This window comes from Zootoca vivipara, chromosome 6 (genome assembly GCF_965207765.1).
Source record: "Zootoca vivipara chromosome 6, rZooViv2.hap1.1, whole genome shotgun sequence".
Taxonomy (NCBI): domain Eukaryota; kingdom Metazoa; phylum Chordata; class Lepidosauria; order Squamata; family Lacertidae; genus Zootoca; species Zootoca vivipara.
Genome location: NC_142589.1, coordinates 11,545,990 through 11,564,645, shown reverse-complemented (window position 1 = coordinate 11,564,645; position 18,656 = coordinate 11,545,990). Strand labels below are relative to the sequence as shown.

General features: G+C 48.0%; 1 protein-coding gene across 1 annotated transcript in view; it reads left to right on the top strand.

Annotated features, from left to right (window-relative positions):
- Nucleotides 1–11,166: 11,166 nt before the first annotated feature.
- Nucleotides 11,167–18,656, top strand: part of DISP3 (dispatched RND transporter family member 3) — a 71,916-nt gene continuing 64,426 nt past the window's right edge. Inside the window, exon 1 of the mRNA XM_035119553.3 lies at nucleotides 11,167–11,397. Within this exon, the coding sequence (XP_034975444.3) occupies nucleotides 11,353–11,397 (45 nt within the window). The 5' untranslated portion in view covers nucleotides 11,167–11,352. The remainder of the gene's footprint in view (nucleotides 11,398–18,656) is intronic.

The following is an 18,656-nucleotide window of genomic DNA, read 5'->3' as shown; positions in this document are numbered from 1 at the left end:
GCTTAATTAAATCATCTGAGCCTGTAGCTAAGCTATGGAACTCCCTCCCACAGGAGGCAGTGAGGACCACCACCTAGGATGACGTTAAATAAAACTGGACAAATGCAAGGAGGAGAGGGCTATCAATGACGGCTAGCTATGATGGCTGAGCTCTGCCTCCATGGACAGGGGGAGTGATGCTTCTGAAAGCCAATTCCTAGATGCTGAAAGGGGGCAGAGTGCCCAGAGTGCGGCAGCCAGACTGGTGATTGGGAGTGGCCACCAAGACCATATAATACCGGTCCCGAAAGACCTACATTGGCTCCCAGTACATTTCCGAGCACAATTCAAAGTGTTGGTGCTGGCCTTTACAGTCCTAAATGGCCTCGGCCCTGAATACCTGAAGGAGTGTCTCCACCCCCATCGTTCAGCTCCGAGGGCCTTCTGGCGGTTCCTTTACTGCGAGAAGAGAGGTCGCAGGGAACCAGGCAGAGGGTCTTCTCGGTAGTGGTGCCTGCCCTGTGGAACGCCCTCCCATGAGGTGTCAAGGAAATAAACAACTACCTGACTTTTAGAAGACATCTGAAGGCAACCCTGTTTAGGGAAGTTTTTAATGTTTGGTGTTTTATCATGTTTTTAATATTCTGTTGGGAGCCACCCAGAGTGGCTGGGGAAACCCAGCTGGATGGGTGCGGTATAAATAATAAATTGTTGTTGTTGTCATTGTTGTGCTTGGGTCCTGAATGCAAGCTTCCCAACAGGGAACATCTGGTTGGCCACTGTGAGGGCAGGATGCTGCACTAGATAGGCCATTGGGTTGATTGAGCAGACTCCTCTTATGTTCTTAAGTGTTCCTAGTAGTTTAAGGAAAGCGACATTGTTTGGATGGCCATCTGATTCCTGCACTGCAGCTGGTTGGACTGTCAATGGCATGGTTCTATGATTAACAATGACTTTTCTTTTGCAGTGTATAAATTTTGTGAATTAAATGAATCATGGGACACTTGCAAGAAGGACTGGCGCTCAACCGCAGATCTCCTCTGTTGTGACTCCCAGCAACTAGCATTCAGGAGCTGCTGCTTCTTTGGCGATCCCTCGTAGCCAAGTAAGATTGTCTTCCATAAACACAGTTTTAACAGTAAATCCGTAAATGACTGTGGAGGCCAATTCTGGATCCACAAGTTCTTCTGCAGTGGGGACGTAGATTTATGGGCAAGAGTTGATCATGGTGAGAGTTTGCCAAGCGTGCCTTCCTCTGAGCCCATTTCTCCCTTGCATCCTGAATTTGAGCGTCTTCAGAACCCATGGCACCTTTGGTAAAGGCTGTTCTCCAATTGGAGCGCTCACAGACCAGTGTTTCCCAGTTGTTGGTGTTCATACTACCTTTTTTTTTTTTAAGGAGCACACCACCTCCAACAAGGGAGGTATAACATAGCCTTCACAATTAGTATCCACCGGTAGCCCCAAAAGGAATCTAACTCAACCAGGGTTGTATTCATCTTACAACCCCCCCCCCCTCTTGCTTTTGCCCATCCCCATATTCAGGTTGCCAGTGAACATCTGGGTTGTCATATTTTTCTTGTTTCTCTTGTTGTTGTTGTTGATGATGATGATGATGATTATTATTATTATTAGGTTGTTGTTTTTCTCCAAGTGAAGGCTCTGGAATGTTAATCGGTATTCACAGCATCAACATGTAGCAATAAGTACTGTGCAATTTTGCCAAGTGTGCCTTTCTGAGAACAGAGGAGAGAAGCCGAGGGGGAGGATTCTGATAGGAGAAGAGCCAGAAATGGGTGTTTGGGGAATGCAAATGAGTCTTGGGTGACAGAAACCCTTTTCAGGGTGTGTGTGGGGGAATATCTTACGTGGGAGGAGGAAGGCATGCACGGCAAAAGGTGTATAGTCTTGTCACAGAAAGGTGGCTTGCAAAGGAAACAGTTGGGGATAATTCCTTCTGAATATTATATCCCCATTCAGATCTCTTGCAATAATTGTGAACTAGAGCTGTAATGCTGGAAGGGACCTTGAATGCAGTGGTGACTGGTACCCATAGGAACTGGTGGGGAGTGTTGGGAATTCCATTCCACCCTTTGCTGCAGATATGTGGATTGTTGCATGTCACATATCTGTTTACATTCCAGCACAGATTGCTGACGTGAGCGGAACTTCTGCTCTGTTTTGCTTTTGTTTTTCTGTCTCTCTCCGAGATGATGGCAAGAAGAGAAGCCATGTTTTCTTTGTCCTGGTTTATGTATAAACCAAGCCTCAAGCCTCATCTGTTGTGCAGTTTACACTGCTGAGTAATGTGTGCTCAAGCCTGCTCTGCAGCTTGAGTCACAGAAGCTCATCAGGGAGGATAACTGATGGATCGCCGCAGCGGCAAGACTGAGAGGGGAGATGCTCCAGCTGGGGCCAAGCCAGCTGGTTTTTCATCCCCCGGTTCCAACAGGGAGGAAGGCAAGGAGGTCAACAGGAGGAGGAGCCAGAGCCCAATGGCTGCCTATGGCTCAGCTTTGATGACAACTTTTATCATGAGGACCAGAGACTCTCCCCTAGGTGTCAGCCGTGGAGAGTCCTCCTCTCCCTTCGGTAACTTCACAGATAAGAATTAACGAGCAGTTGATCTATTTATAGTCCTTTTATCACAGCATTATGTTGTAAGCACAAATAGCAGTACCTAAAGGAGCGTCTCCACCCCCATCGTTCTGCCCGGACACTGAGGTCCAGCGCTGAGGGCCTTCTGGGGTTCCCTCGCTGCGAGAAGCCAAGTTACAGGGAACCAGGCAGAGGGCCTTCTCGGTAGTGGCACCCACCCTGGGGAACACCCTCCCAACAGATGTCAAAGAGAAAAACAACTACCAGACTTTTAGAAGACATCTGAAGGCAGGGAGGACCAGAAGGCAGGGAGGCCAACAGCAGGTGACACCAGAACCATTTACTTTTTTAAAAAAATCTTTTTTTATTTAATTTTACAGGTATAACAAAACCAAATACATATCCATATAGAGAAATTTCTCTGAATCTTGAGACTCCCCCCCCATCCCCTCCATTGTCAACGTTTTCAACTGCCTATTATTTCATAGCCTGTGTTTTATATCTATCCATATTGTCCCTAGTATTTCTTACATTAAAAGTGAGATTAAAATCCTGCTGATGTTTTCATCTGCTTTCAATGGTCTCCTAAGTAGATTATAAATTTTTCCCATCCTTTCTTGAAGTTTTTGTCTTCTTGGCTTCTTGGTTCCTGAGCTTTCTGGTCAGTTTTGCCATTTCAGCGTTGTCCATCAGCTTAGTTTGCCGTTCCTCTCTGGTAGGGGCTCTTTCTTCTTTCCATTGCGCCAGAACCATTTACGAGCAGAGCCGACGCATTCTAGTTTTGTCCCTGTCCTCCTCCTCCTCCTCCCTGCTGAGTTCTACAAGGGCAACACTGAGATTGAGGGGGAGGAGGAAGCTGGCAGCCAGAGTCACTTTCTTGAATGAAAGCATCGCTCAAGCACCAGCCTACTCAAGATCTCCATAACTCAAAATATGCATTTGGAGTTTGGTATTTGCCTTTTGCACCTCGTTCTGCTTCGCTGGCTGGTGACAGCAGGCCAAGAACTCCAAAGCCTTTCAGACAATCAGGGAATAATAGACCTCGCGGAGGTTGGCTGTCCCCCGGACAGAATTTACAGGGCCTGAGAGACTCTCCTTGGTGTTATTTAACACCCTGGTAATGAGCACCTGAACGGGGAAGATTGCTCAGGCGGTGTCACACAGCCTAGACAAACCACCAGGAGTTCCAAATGGAGCCATAAATTTTTAAAAAAACCACCGGGCTGGGTGGCCAACCAGTTTTCATTCTGGCAGGAAAGATGAAGGTGAAGGCCATTGTGAGGATGATGATGAAGAAGTTGGCTGGGGAACATGGAAAACGGAGGAAGTTGGTGACAGAGAGCAACAGTTATAAAAGTGGGGTGGGTGCAGGATCAATGGTTCTTTACTGGCAGCAAGAAAGATTGGGGGGGAAGGAACTTGGGGGGGAGGGGAGGCAAAGTACATCTTTGCAGCTCAGTGGCTCCCCTCCCCTTTAGTTCCTTAAACTCATCCCCAATGCCCCCTACCCTGTAAAAAGCATTATTCAGAATACTGCTTTGCACAACTCTCTAAGGAAGATAATAGCACAATAAAATTCAAAACAGTAAGTTAATTGCACGTTTATTCAAAATCCAATAAGTTTCATTAATTGATGGACCTGATCCAGTGATGCCAGTCTGATAGACATTTGCAGCTCCAGGGGTATCTGCAGGCCCCTTGCCTCTTAGTGCCTCCCTAGGGAATCCCACTTCCCCTCAGGGGGTGGCACTTCCCAGTTTGGGAGCTACTGTTCTAGCTGTTTTATCCTGAGTTGATCTCAGCTATAGATCAATATATATATATTTCTTCCTATCCAAAATCCCAGGGCATTTCCTTTTTAAGATATTCATTAGGAATTAAGAGCTTTGGGGCCATTGCCCCCCCCCCAATCCAGCCCTTGGACCTCTCCCTAGACCAGGCATAGGCAATCTTGGCTCTCCAGATGTTTTGGAACTACAACTCCCATGATCCCTGACCACTGGCCCTGTTAGCTAGGGATCATGGGAGTTGTAGTTCCAAAACATCTGGAGAGCCAAGGTTGCCTATGCCTGCCCTAGACCATGTCCCATCTCCTGCGCACACCTCTTGCCACCCTTTTTCTAGGCCCATCCTCATCCATTGGCCGGGCTGGAATGTGCCCCTCATCCTGCACGCACGAAGATCTCTGCTTTTTGTGAGTCTGAAACGGAGTCTACTGTGTAAAGGTAACAATCACATCCTTTGCTTCACCCAATTTTTTCCCCCTCAGGCTCTGCCCACCACTGTCAAAAAGGTGCTTGGAAAGTTCCTAACAAGGGAATGAAATGGTACTTCAATCTCCAGTTATCTCCAGATAGGACTAGGAAATGTATCACACTTGGAGCTGTTCCAGGTGCTGAAACCCAAGCTACTGACCATAAAAAGGTAAAGGGACCCCTGACCATTAGTCCAGTCGTGACCGACTCTGGGGTTGCGCGCTCATCTCGCATTATTGGCCGAGGGAACCGGCATACAGCTTCCAGGTCATGTGGCCAGCATGACAAAGCCGCTTCTGGTGAACCAGAGCAGCACACGGAAACGCCGTTTACCTTCCCGCTGTAGTGGTACCTATTTATCTACTTGACCATAGAACAGGGCATAGAACAAGTGTGACACATTTCCTTCAGATGTTGCTACACTCCATTTCCCATCAGCCCCAACCAGCATGGCCAATGGTCAAGACTCAAGAGTGATGGAAGTTTTAGTGGCTGAAGGTGTGTGTCCCCCCCCCCACTGGTTGCTCCATAGGATGTTGGGAACAAGACCTTGCCCCCAAATCTATTTTGACACAGCAATAATAATACAGTGGTACCTCTGGTTACGAACTTAATTTGTTCCAGAGGTCCGTTCTTAACCTGAGGTACAACTTTAGCTAATGGGGCCTCCCACTGCTGTCGTGCTGCCGACATGCAATTTCTGTTCTCGTCCTGAGGTAAAGTTCTTAACCCGAGGTACTACTTCCGGGTTAGCGGAGTATGTAACCCAAAGTTTTTGTAACCCGAGGTGTTTGTAACCCGAGGTACCACTGTACTGCAATAGCAATGTCACCTTGCAGTAGAGCATCTTCTCTGCATGCAGAATGTACCAGATTCAATCTCCAGGCAGGGATGGGGAAAGACTCCCTGCCTGAAATACTGGAGAGCTGCTGCTGGTCAGTGTGGACAATACTGAGCTAGATGGACCAAAATGATCAGAATCAATATAAGGCAGAGTTTCCTATGTTCATGCATTGTGATGGTGGGTTGTGTGTGTGTGTGTGTGTGTGTGTGTGTGTGTGTGTGTGTGTGTGTTTTATTACACAGGGTTCCAACAGATCAGTGAACAATTGGGCTCAAATAATGTAAATCAAAATGTAAATTGGGCTCAATTAATGTAATTGGGCTCAAATAATGTAAATCAACACGTAATTCAAAATGTAATGTAAATCAAAATGTAAATTCAAAGGGACCCAGGTGGCGCTGTGGGTTAAACCACAGAGTCTAGGGCTTGCTGATCAGAAGGTCAGCGGTTCGAATCCCTGCAACGGGGTGAGCTCCCGGTGCTCGGTCCCAGCTCCTGCCCACCTAGCAGTTCAAAAGCACATCAAAGTGCAAGTAGATAAATAGGGACCGCTCCCGCGGGAAGGTAAACAGCGTTTCCGTGCGCTGCTCTGGTTTGCCAGAAGCAGCTTTGTCATGCTGGCCACATGAACTGGAAGCTGTCTGCGGACAAACGCCGGCTCCCTCAGCCTATAGAGCGAGATGAGCGCCGCAACCCCAGAGTTGGACACGACTGGACCTGATGGTCAGGGGCCCCTTTACCTTTTACCTTTAATGTAAATCTACAAGTGTGGACTAAAAAGATGTGACAAATCACACATGCTTTGTATTGTTTTGCTTAACCCAGAACTCCAAATCCCAAGGAAATGGTCCAGGGATGAAAACTGAGGTATTCATAGCTGGACTATGGTAGAAAATTGCAGGGCCACAGGTGAGGAGATGTCCTTCCTGGGGCATGTTTGGGACATCTGTGAGGCTGCCTGAGGCTTTTTGCTGGAGTCATTACCAACAGCTGCATTGCAAGTGGAGTATGGGGGCATTGTGGTGCATGCTAATTTAAGATTGTTTACTGGCCTCCCGGTTTGATTGATTGATCACTGTCCCTCACACCCATGGAGGGTTCCACTCGCTTGACTGCACTGCCACATTTTCCATTTGGCCCCTAAACGCTCTCTGTTTCCCCTGTGTGGAGTTGAACATCAGAAGAGCCTGCTGGATCAGGCCCAAAGGGGCCCATCACATCCAGCGTCCTGTTCTCACAGTGGCCAGTCAGGTGTCCTTTATGGGAATCCTGCAAATAGGACCTAGGCACAAGAGCATTCTCCCCCTCTTGTGGTTTCCAGCTGCTAGGATTCAGCACCTTGGAGAGAGAGAGAGAGAGAGAGAGAGAGAGAGAGAGAGAGAGAGAGAGAGAGAGAGAGAGAAAGATGGTGGGTACCCACATCAAAGCCCTGCCTCCACTGGGTCTGGAGATGCGGGAGACAGAACCAGAGATCTTTTGCATGCCAAGTAGATATCACTGAGCTAAGGCAATTCTCCCTCACCACCAACACCTCAGTATCCAAGGATGTGTACCCAAACTCTGCCCTCAAGATGACATGTAATTCTCTGTACAACTGAAAGATAAATTCTGGGGGAAAGTGAAGGTTGCTGGTGGGAGCAGCCCCTTGCCTTCTGCAACAGCGGCCCCCAGGTCCTTGCTACATCACATGTGTGAGGGATTCTGTCTGCCCCGCCTTTCCTATTTGCCTCTGTTGTATGTATATCTTATCATTCAATATTTCATCAGCTCAATATTCAAATGATCCCTGCACCAACCAGTCAAGTCCTAGGGGTGTTCAAGGGGATAGATACCTATTACAGTTCCATGCCTCTCATGTCGCTAGTCCTGAGTGAGGTTTTGCTGGTTGGGGAGGGGCGGGGGTTAGACGTCCTTTAGCACAATTATATCATTATTTTTATTTATTTATCACCTACCCTTCACATTAAGATACCAGGGTGGGTTACACCATTAAAACACAATAAAAACTATTTAAAACAACATAAAAATTAAGTGGGTCTCAATAATAATAATAATAATAATAATAATAATAATAATAATTTATTATTTATACCCCACCCATCTGGCTGAGTTTCTCCAGCCACTCTGGGCGGCTACCAACCGAATATTAAAACAGTACAGCATTAAACATTAAAAACTTCCCTAAACAGGGCCGCCTTCAGTTGCCTTCTAAAAGTAAAATAGTTACTTATTGCCTTGACATCTGCTGGGAGGGCGTTCCACAGGACGGGTGCCACCACCGAGAAGGCCCTCTGTCTGCCATATGACCTTTATGACCTCGTGTCATAAAGCCAGGATGAAAAGGTGTGTCTTCAGCATTTGCCAGAAGCTGTATAATGAAGGTGTCGGATGCATCTCTGTTGGGAGGGGGTTTCACAGATTAGGGGCTACCATTGAAAAGGCCATCCCCTTCCCTGAGCCTCTGGGGGCAGAGGAACTGCTAAGAGGGTTCTATCTGCTTATCTTGGCACCTGGGAGATTCTGTAGGGCCTCCAATGTTGCTAGTCCTCTATGAGGTTTTGTCCCAACTGTTTCCTGTCTCTTGGACATACATGAGGCTGATGCCCCTCCTCATTTTGCTCAACAACCCCCTTCATGAGGACTCCCTTTCCTCTCACTCCTTGCCAAAGCCCACTCCCCCTTATTCACTCCCCACACCCTTTTGTCCCTGGGGAATGTTTCCCACAATCGCCTTCCAGCCTTTTTTCGCCCTCCACTTGTCTCTGTCTATTTAATCAAACATATGACTCAAGATTCACATGATTTCCAGAGCCAGAGCAAGTGGCGTCTGAGTCAGAGGACAGGCTGCATGCCGGCTGGTTTACCAGGAGGACTAAATGATGCAAGGATGCTGGGGGTGGGGGCCGCTCTCGTTCTCTCGCCCTCCTCCGCTGCAGCTTAAAACTCATCCACGTCTCATCTCTCTTCATTAAATTTCTCATTACTCAGCATTTGACACTGCGCAGCCCTGATACATCAGGCGATTATAGACTGCAGGCATCTCCTCACTGACTTCCCTGGGGAATGCACACACCCCCTCCCAACCCAGCAGGCGAGAGAAGGGAAGGCTGCCTCCAATGCTTGCCCTACTCAGAGTAAACGTGCTGAAATTGATGGCTCTCACTTAGTTTTACTTATTTCAATGGGTCCACACCAAGTAAAACTTTGTGGGTGGCAACCCAGAGTTTTCTAAGTTCCCAAGGTCCATGGCTGCAGACACTTCTCTGGTCAGACTTCCACAGTAACAGTGTAGTGTAGTGGTTAGAGTGTCAGACCAGGACAAGTATGCTCGGTCTTTGGTGTGTTTCAGGGGTGTTTACATACGGGGGGAAAGGGTTAAAAGCTCCAGCCAAAAACAGCCCCATCTGCTGCATTTAGGCTTAAATGCACACACACCCCTGTTCCAATAGGAGGCTGTTTTTTAGCCTTATTGCAGCTTCCATTGACAAAGGGTTGTATCGAGAGAGTAAAGGTAAAGGTAAAGGGACCCCTGACCATTAGGTCCAGTTGTGACCGACTCTGGGGTTGCGGTGCTCATCTCGCTTTATTGGCCGAGGGAGCCGGCATACAGCTTCTAGGTCATGTGGCCAGCATGACAAAGCCGCTTCTGGCGAACCAGAGCAGCACACGGAAATACCGTTTACCTTCCCGCTGTAGAAGTACCTATTTATCTACTTGCACTTTGACATGCTTTCGAACTGCTAGGTTGGCAGGAGCTGGGACCGAGCAACGGGAGCTCACCCCTTTGCAGGGATTCGAACCGCTGACCTTCTGATCAGGAAGCCCTAAACTCAGTGGTTTAACCCACAGCGCCACCAGCGTCCCTATCGAGAGAGTAGGTGCATTCAAATTTATGAGCCTAAGTTTGTAAGGCCCATCGATCCAGTGGGCTCTCAACCTAACCTACCTCACAAGGTTGTTGTGGGGATTAAGTGAGGGGGGGGAGAAATACGTACACCGCCATAAATGCAGCAGTCACTCTCCAGGGTTTCGAACCTGGAACATTCCTCTCATACCTCTATGCCTACAGAACCTCTGGAGCAGCCTTTCTCAACCATGGGTCCCCAGATTTTGTTGGACTACAACTCCCATCATTCCTGACCACTGCTAGCTAGGGATGATGGGTGTTGCAGTCCAACAACATTGAGGATCTAAGGTTGAGAAAGGCTGCTTTCGCATGTTAATATCAGCAGTAAAGGTAAAGGTAAAGGGACCCCTGACCATTAGGTCCAGTCGTGACCGACTCTGGGGTTGTGGAGCTCATATCACGTTATTGGAGCTCATCTCACGTTATCGGCAATCCCTAGGCTCTGTGGTTTAACCCACAGCGCCACAGCGCCCACATCCCCCTCCATCCAGCGCCACTTAATATCAGCAGAGAGGACTCCTATACTGCCATCCTCAGAAGGGCTGGGTACGGTTGTCTGGGAAAGGGTTCTCTCTCTGGCAGCCACTAAGCTGTGTGTCTAGCATATTCGTTGCATAGCTTTCCCTGACCCATACAAAATCTAACTGTGCAATGCATAAACTTGCAGGTTGAGCCCTAAGCATGCCTACTCGGATGCAAGCCTTAGAGACCATAGGGATTCTAACGAAGCATGCAGAGCAGAGGTTGAGAACCTGTGTGGTCCTCCAGAATGGTGTCATTGGACTCCAACTCCCATCTGTCCCAATAGCCAAGGATGATGGGAGTTGGAGTCCAGCGGCATCTGGAAGGACACAGGCTCCCCAGCATAGGAAAAAGATCTTCTTCTGAATATCACAGGAGGTCTAGCATGAGTGGCAGGGCCATATCCAGAAAGGACTAGGAAAAGTGACATGCTCCGAGATGTCCCAGGTACTGAAACTCGAACTACCGAACACAGAACACGGTCGTGCAGGCGTTCGTGGTTAGAATGCCAGACTAGGACCCGACCTGGGAGACCAGAGTTCAAATCCCCACTCGGCCGTGAGGCTCACTAGGTGACTTTGGGCCAGCCCCTGGCTCTCAGCCTAAAGTACGTCACAGGGTTGTTGCGGAGATTACATGTGGAGGGAAGGATTGTTCAACTGCCCTGAGCTCCTTGGAGATAAAGGTGGGATAGAAAAGCAATAAAGAAAACAATGAATCAGCCCCAGTAAGGGATGATGGGAATTGTAGTTCGGCAACATCCCAAAGCCACCGTCGGAAAGCATTTGACCCCTACTATACAAAGACCCGTGCCGTCCCCCCCCCGCGCTTTTTTTTTTTTGCACTGGTTAAAATCCCCCCTTTCCCCCTCCACGCCGAGGGCTCCTTCTCCCTCCCGCTCAAAAGGCCATACCATCGTGCCCGTCCTCGCAAGGGGAGGCGAGGGTCGTGCGTAAATGAAATACACCCCCCCTCCACCCCACTTGCACGCGAAGCTGTCCATCCGCCTCCCCTCCTGCAGACGAGGCGTTGGTAGAGGCCAGGGTTCTCGGAAGCCGAGCAGCCGAGGCGGAGTATAAAAAGCTGCGGCAGGAGCCGGTGGAAGCTTGTGAGCTGGGCGCTTCTTCCCGGCGTGGAGCTTGGAGAGAGGAGCGAGGGTGGGTGGCTGCCTGACTTGCCTACGCGCGCCCTGGCCGTGCTGGGGGAGGAAGGCGCCTTTGTCCCGTGTCTCCCCACCTCTCCTTTGCATGAGGAAGTGGTCCCTTGAGCGCCCTCACACCAGCACTAAAGAGGTAGCGGTCTGGGGTCGTGCTCTGCAACGGAGTGCCTTCAGATTTATTATAATTATTTTGTGGGAGGTGGGTGCCTTTTTATTTGTTGCCCGCTTCTGAGACAGAGATTGTAGTGGAGATCGGTTTGCTGGTCGGGACTGAGAGGCAGATTTCCCTGGTTGAATTTATGCCCTATGTATTTTGGGGGGGAGGGGGGACGGCAGGCAAGGCTAGGCTACACAGTATACCTGTTCCTAGAGAGTGAGCAAGCCTTCTGTATTTTAGCTGGGGAGAGAGAAGGGATGTTTGTGTGTGCCCATTAGTGGTATCCATTGATTCCCAAGTGTTAACTGGCGTTCCTAAGTCTTAGCAGCTGGAGGGCGGGTGGTTTATCCTGAGCCTGCATTGGAGGTTATTATTTTGAATTCTTACTCGCAATGCAATATAAGGAACCTTCCAGCGACTTACAAATATTCAAAAGCATAATATAAAATCAGAGGTCTTGCCTCAAATCTGTGTCCAAGGGTTGTTTTTTTTGTCATTGTCTGGTTTTTTTTTTGGGGGGGGGGTGTCAATGTGTTTTCTACACTGTAGCTATGCTGGGAGTGGAGAATTATAGCCTAATACTTGTAATGCAATAAGGTTATCCTGCTTTCTGTGATTCTAGATGTACCCATACTTTTAAAAGGAGTGTTTTGCTTGCTAAGGGTTTTGTCTGTTTGTTAGTGGGGGGGTGTGCCTCTGGGATCCCCTTGGTATCTGCCTAGAGATTAAATTTCTCTGGCACCCTGACTCTGCTCTAGAGGGAGGGAGGAGGCTGGTATCCTGATCCTGGCTCAAAACAGTGTTGTGGGGTGTGTGTGTTTTGTGGGAGTTTGCTTGCGGCACCCCCCACTCTCCCAGCTTCTGCTGAGAAGAGAAGTTTTCCCCTTGCCATCTTCTGCCAGCTTCAGCTAAACAAAAGTGATCCTGTGTCCAACCAAGAGGTAGGAATCAAACTTGATATTTAAAAAGCAACAACAACTTTTTGGAGTAAAGAGAGAGGTGGAGGGAAAATGAAGATGCGTGAAACAGCAGTGGCGGGGAGAGGGTGTCCCAAGGGAGGCAAAGGACCACTAATTCTAATCTTTCAGTAACATGAAGAACGGGCACTCCTCAATCAGAAGCTCACTAAATGGGGGGGAAGTCACTTCCCCAGTTCCCAAAAGGGCTCTCCTGCAGAAGAAGACCGTAGCTCAGTGGTAGAGCATCTGCTTTGCATGCAGCAGGTTACAGGTACAATCCCTGGCATCTCCAGGTAGGGCTGAGGTTGTCCCCTCTGAAAACCTGGAGAGCCATGGCCAGTCAGGGCAGACAAATGGACCAGTGGTCTGATCTGTTGTACTTCCTATGTGCCAATGTCGGGTAAAAGCTCTCACCTGCTTGCTTTATTTAAAGACTCTGACCTGAGCAAATATGTCTTATGAAATGTGGACATTTCAGTGGCATATGTTTGATGATGGGGAGCCTGACTAGGAGATAGCTGTTGCCTTCACCTTCTGCTTATAGTCTTCTGGTTGGAAAGCGGGGAGGATATAAAGAGATACGGTAGGTGGCAAGTTAGCCTGATCCAGCCATGGCTTCTGGAGAGGGCAGTGCAGAGCTCGATGGACCATTGGGTCTGACTCATTTATTATTATTGTTATTTTGCATACCACTGATATGTCGAGACTACATAAGGCATCCTCCTTTGTTTCTGATTTAAATCCAGTCAATGAGGACTAGAACCTTGTGTTATTTTGAAGGGAAAGGGTCTGAGCTCAGTGTTAGGAGAACACATTTTACACGTGGGGGGGGGAGGCCCCAGGTTCAGTCTCCACCCAGGGCTGGGGGAGATTACAAAAAAGGCTGGAGAGCTTCTGCTGGTCATTATTGACTGCCTGGAACTAGAATCATAGAACTGTAGAGTTGGAAGGGACCCCGAGGGCCATCTAGTCCAACCCTGCTGAAATGCAGGAATCTCAGTTAAAGCATCTATGACAGATGGCCATCCAACCTCTGCTTAAAAACCTCCAAGGAGGGAGTCCACCAGTTTCTGAGGGAGTCCTTTCCACTGTCGAACAGCTCTTACTAGATGGGCTAATGGTCTTGACTTGAGATAAGGCAGCATCCCGTGGGTGACAGTGGGATTAGTTGTGGTTTCCCTTTCCACCCCAGCTCCCCCTAGACATTGTCCTGCTTGGGTGTCTGGCTATGTTTGAGGTTTCCCACAGAGAAGGTGGAGCGTCAGGCGATGTGCAAGTTGTACGGACACAGAAAGCTGCCTGAAACCCTTGGGGAGCTGCTGCCAGTCAGTGTAGACAATACTGAGCTCTTTGGACCAGTGGTCTGTTTCTATATATTCTTCATTTGTCCCCGTCCAAGTCATCCCATTAGAACCACGATGACTGGAATATTATTTTCTTTCCGGTGGGGATCTCAGCAGTAGATCACCTGCTTTGTATGCAAAAGCTCACAGTTTCCGTCCTTAACTAGAGCTGGGGAAGTCCCTGTCAGAACCCTGGAGAGCTGCTGCCAATTAGTGTGGACAGTACTGAGCTAGGTGGGACAGTGGTTTGATTTTGGTATCAGCTTCCCATGCTCTGTGTGGCAGCCATTCATTCACCCATTTGAAAGCTACTGTTGTGTCTCCCCTTTTCTTCCCTGCCCTTGGAATCAAACTCGGTTAGCTTGCAGGAGTGTGTGTTTGTGTGCAACAAGAATTGACAGTCTGGCCCATGAAGGCATTAAGATCAGGAAATGCAACCCAGTTACGTTTGCCAGTGCCTGGTGATTATCAGCTTGCGGTAACTTGAAAGCAGGCTTTTCCCCCTGGTAGTGCCAGTGTTGTGGAATGCCCTCCCCATTGAAATATAAGCAGCTGGCATGCTGCAAGGCTCTTGAAGATACACCTGCTTTGACAAACCTTTCTCTGATCTGGCTCGAGTCTCCTGCTCTGATTGCTGTTTCGTTATTCCGTCTTCATAGGCTCGCCTATTACATATTTTAACTACGGGTGTTGCAATGCAGCTGTTTATGTTTAATAATATCTCTTTCAATTATGGGCAGTTTTATTTTTGTAACTTGATTTTTATTCTTGTTATCTTGCTGCTGGCTTTAATTGGTTCAACGACCCGCTTGGTATTCCTTCTTGAAAGGAAAGGTGGTGCGTGTTCTTCTTCTCAGCTATCCTAATGAGCTCAGCATTGCAAATCTAACCACAGGTCCTTAACCCACAACACCTACCATGTATGCTCCTGCGCCCCCTGTTTAGAGCTTCCTAAAAGCTGTGACCATAGGATCAGCCAGCCCCCAACTCTTCCCAATAGCCCCTTTCTTCTTTATGAAAATTCTCCCGCCTGGTTTTTCCTCCCGAAGCCTGTGCTTCATTACTTGCCTTGCCCACCTCCCTGTTACAAGCCTGCATAGATTACACGGCAAATACCTGTGATTGAAAAGTGATCACCTCTGCTAATGTTGCAAGACTCGGGACGGATAAAAGAAAGCCCTCCTTTCTTATCATATCCCCATTCTCATTTCTTACTCTCCAATCTTATATCCTCAAACTACCCTTATTTTCTATTAAATTCTCTTATATTATCATTTTCCAACCCCCTCCCGCTCCCCCCCCCGGTGCTCCCCCAGCCACGAGGAGTCCCTAGAGGAAAGAAGGAGAGGGGCAATGGTTCTTTTACCGATTGGGTCTTCCCTCCCTCCCCCCACCCTCCCCGCCCCAGAAGCCCCCCCCCTGCCACCAAGAGCTCCCAGCACGTAGAGGGCCGACCAGAGGGGTGGAACCCCCAACCGTCCCCTTAATTATTCATCTTGTAAAATTTTCCTTTGTAAAATTTTCCTGCCTAAATGAGTACTAAAATGAAAATCAGAAAAGGGGGAGGTAGGGGAAGCCCACAAAACAATGTTTATGAAAAAAAAGGTATAAGTATATAATTATTCTTGGTTTTTTTAATATATTTTTTTGTTTTTTGTTTTTGTTTTTTGTGATTTTGGTAAAGTTTGGATAGATAGTTGGGTGGACACCCGCCAGTATCTCTTCCTGTTATCCTAGAGGCCACTCGGTGGCGGGGGGGGGGGTGTTTCTGGGGAGAGGGAGGGGGTGGGGGATAAACCCAATTATAAAATGTACCACCTTCGACTGCTCACTTTCCGGGGGATTCTCTCGTGGCAGGCGAGATCCCATGGAGGGAGGGTAAGAAGAAGGGGGATAATATGTTATCTATGTGTGTGTGTATTCCTTTATTATGCAAAATTAATAAAAATTATTTTTTTTAAAAAAAAAAGATAAAATAAAGTCCTCTTCTTCACACAGTGCATATTTAAACTGTGGTACTTGTTCCCACGAGAGGCAGGGATATCTGCCAACCTGGATGGCTTTAAAAGAGGATTAGACAAATTCCTGGAGGATTTATTTAGAAATTTGTATATTTATTTATAGTTCATAACTATAAACTATGGACTATAAATGGTCCATAAGTGGAAATAAAATTCCATGGGGGGTAGAGGTGAGGGAAGGAGAGTCCGGGGAAGGAAATTCCCTAGAAAATTTCCTGCATCACTGACTCTGGGGTGGAATTTGCTGGTTGAGAGGATGCCCTACTTAAAGCGAAATATGTGTAACTTGTTTTTTCTTGGTCACGTGGAAAGGAGTGCACATCAGAACTCCAGTGCTTCTTTCTCTCACTGCCTCTGTCAACCCCTCTTTCCACCCCCCTGTAAGAATTCTAGTTTTTCAGTCCATCCATTTGTATTCCTCGGCTTCCGAGACAGAAAGCCAGATTTGATGACAAGCTTCCCAGTACAGTATGATAAAAGACGAAGGAAATCAATCTCCCTTTTCTCACTCTCATTCTGTTTCTCCCGGCTTTTTCTAGGCAATAGCGACTTCAGTTGCTAGGCTTCCATCTAGGTTTGTGCTATTATTTATTTAAATATGGCGTAATCGTCAGCATGTCTCAGCTGCGCCTGTAAATATGAACCCTGCAGAGACTAAAGGAAATAAAAAAAGTCGCGGTAAAACCAGACACTACTTTAAAATGCCTACTGGAATGAGAAAACCTTTGTTGTGCGCCGAAAGCTAAGCAGAAGAGCTTGCCTGTTTAATCTCAAGTGGGAGGGAGTTCCACAGGCCTGAGCCCAGTACACTGAATGCACGGCTTCTGGTAGTTGCAAGTCATGCGGCTGACTTACAGGGGGCACCAACGGAGACCCCAGCTGCATTACACCATACATTTAAAGTGTTATGGTGACACTTTAGATAGGCATGTCTCCCCAAAAAGCATTCTGGGAACTGTAGTTTCTTAGGGGTGCTGAGAGTTGTTAGGAGACTCCCTGTTCCCTCCCCTGAGCTACAATTCCCAGACCAGTTTAATGAACAATCCCATCCAGAATGCTGTTTATAAGGCCCTGTCTGCACCATGCATTTAAATCACTATCATACCACTTTAAGCAGTCATGACTTCTCCCCACCCTGGGAACTGTAGTTTGTAAAGGGTCCTGAAGGGTTGTTAGGAGGCAACTATTCCTCTGGGACGCAGGTGGCGCTGTGGGTTAAACCACAGAGCCTAGGGCTTCCCGATCAGAAGGTCGGCGGTTCAAATCCCTGCGATGGGGTGAGCTCCCGTTGCTCGGTCCCAGCTCCTGCCAACCTAGCAGTTCGAAAGCACGTCAAAGTGCAAGTAGATAAATAGGTACCACTACAGCGGGAAGATAAACGGCGTTTCCGTGCGCTGCTCTGGTTCGCCAGAAGCGGCTTTGTCATGCTGGCCACATGACCTGGAAGCTGTACGCCGGCTCCCTCGGCCAATAACATGAGAGGAATGCCGCAGCCCCAGAGTAGGTCACGACTGGACCTAATGGTCAGGGGTCCCTTTACCTTTATTCCTCTCCCAGAGCTACAGTTCCCTGGGAAGATGGATTAATTGTTAAACCGTTCTGGGAATTCTAGCTCAGGGAGTGGGAGGGGTTCCTCCTAGCAGCTCTCAGCACCCTTAACAAATGACAGAAACCAGAATTATTTGGGGTAAGGCGTGACTATTTGAAGTGGTATCATCGCTCTTAAAATGTGTGGTGTAAATGTGGCCTCATTCAAAGATCTCACTGATCGCTCAAGGATATAAAGGATCAGGGGGCCCTTAAGATATCCAGAATGACCCTTAAAATATGCACGGAGTTTTGGAAAGCAGAGTTTGTGTCTCTCTTTTGGCATTTGACCAGGAGGTGGAGGGTGAGCTAGGAAGAAGCTTGACTTCAGATAACTCTGAGCTGCAGAGGGGACAGAACAAAGCAAGGCTTGGAACAATCTCCTTTGCTTTTGAAGACATGTCCAGAGTACAAATTTAGGAACATAAAAGAAGAACCTTCCTAGATCAAACACGCTCCATTTCCCCGCTGCTGATCTAGGACCAGCATCTAATTTCCGATGGATGACTCCAGGAGGCTTTGAAGGAAAGCAAGAGGGGGATAGCTTTTTCTCCTTTGTCTGTGCAGGATCTGGCCTTCAGGGGTAGGCTGCCTCTGAAGGTGGAGTTTCCACAAGGCTGTTTGTTGTGAGCTGTTATATGAAACCATCCTTGCCGAGTCTGCCCAATCCACGGAGAGCTTCTGTGAGATATTATCCAAGTAGATAGCAATACAAGAGGCAGTGAGGGACACAAACATGGATGGCTGTGTTGTCCCTCCACTGTCCCTCCACTGTCAGAGGCAGTGAACTTCTGAATGCCAGTTGCTGAAAACCACAGGTGGGGTTTACCCACACTTGCCTTTTGCCACCTGCTTTCTAGGTACAGGTCTGCCCTTTAAAGCGCCCTCTCCAAGCACTTTTTTTGCCCCAGTGCTTTCCCTGTGAAAACCTACTCTTTGCTGCTGAATTGGAGCAAATGACAATTCAGGGATTGCTGTTTACTCCTATTCAGCAGCAAAGAGTGGATTTTGGCAGGGAAAACACAAGAGTGAAAAATGTGCAACTGAACATTCAGACAGAGAGCTTTGAAGCTGGACTAGATGGGCCTTTGGCCTGATCCAGCAGGACTCTGGACCAAGATGGTGGACTCTCCTTCATTGGGGTCTTTTAAACATAGATCGGATGGCTGGCTGCCCACATTTCCAGGTAGGGCCAGGGGACATTCCCTGCTTGAAACCCAGAGGAATTGCTGCCAGCCAGTGTGTTCAGTAATTTTAAAAACTTGTAATTTGGAATTCTTTGCTAGAAAATATTAATGATAGCTTCATTCTGTCAAAACAAGAAG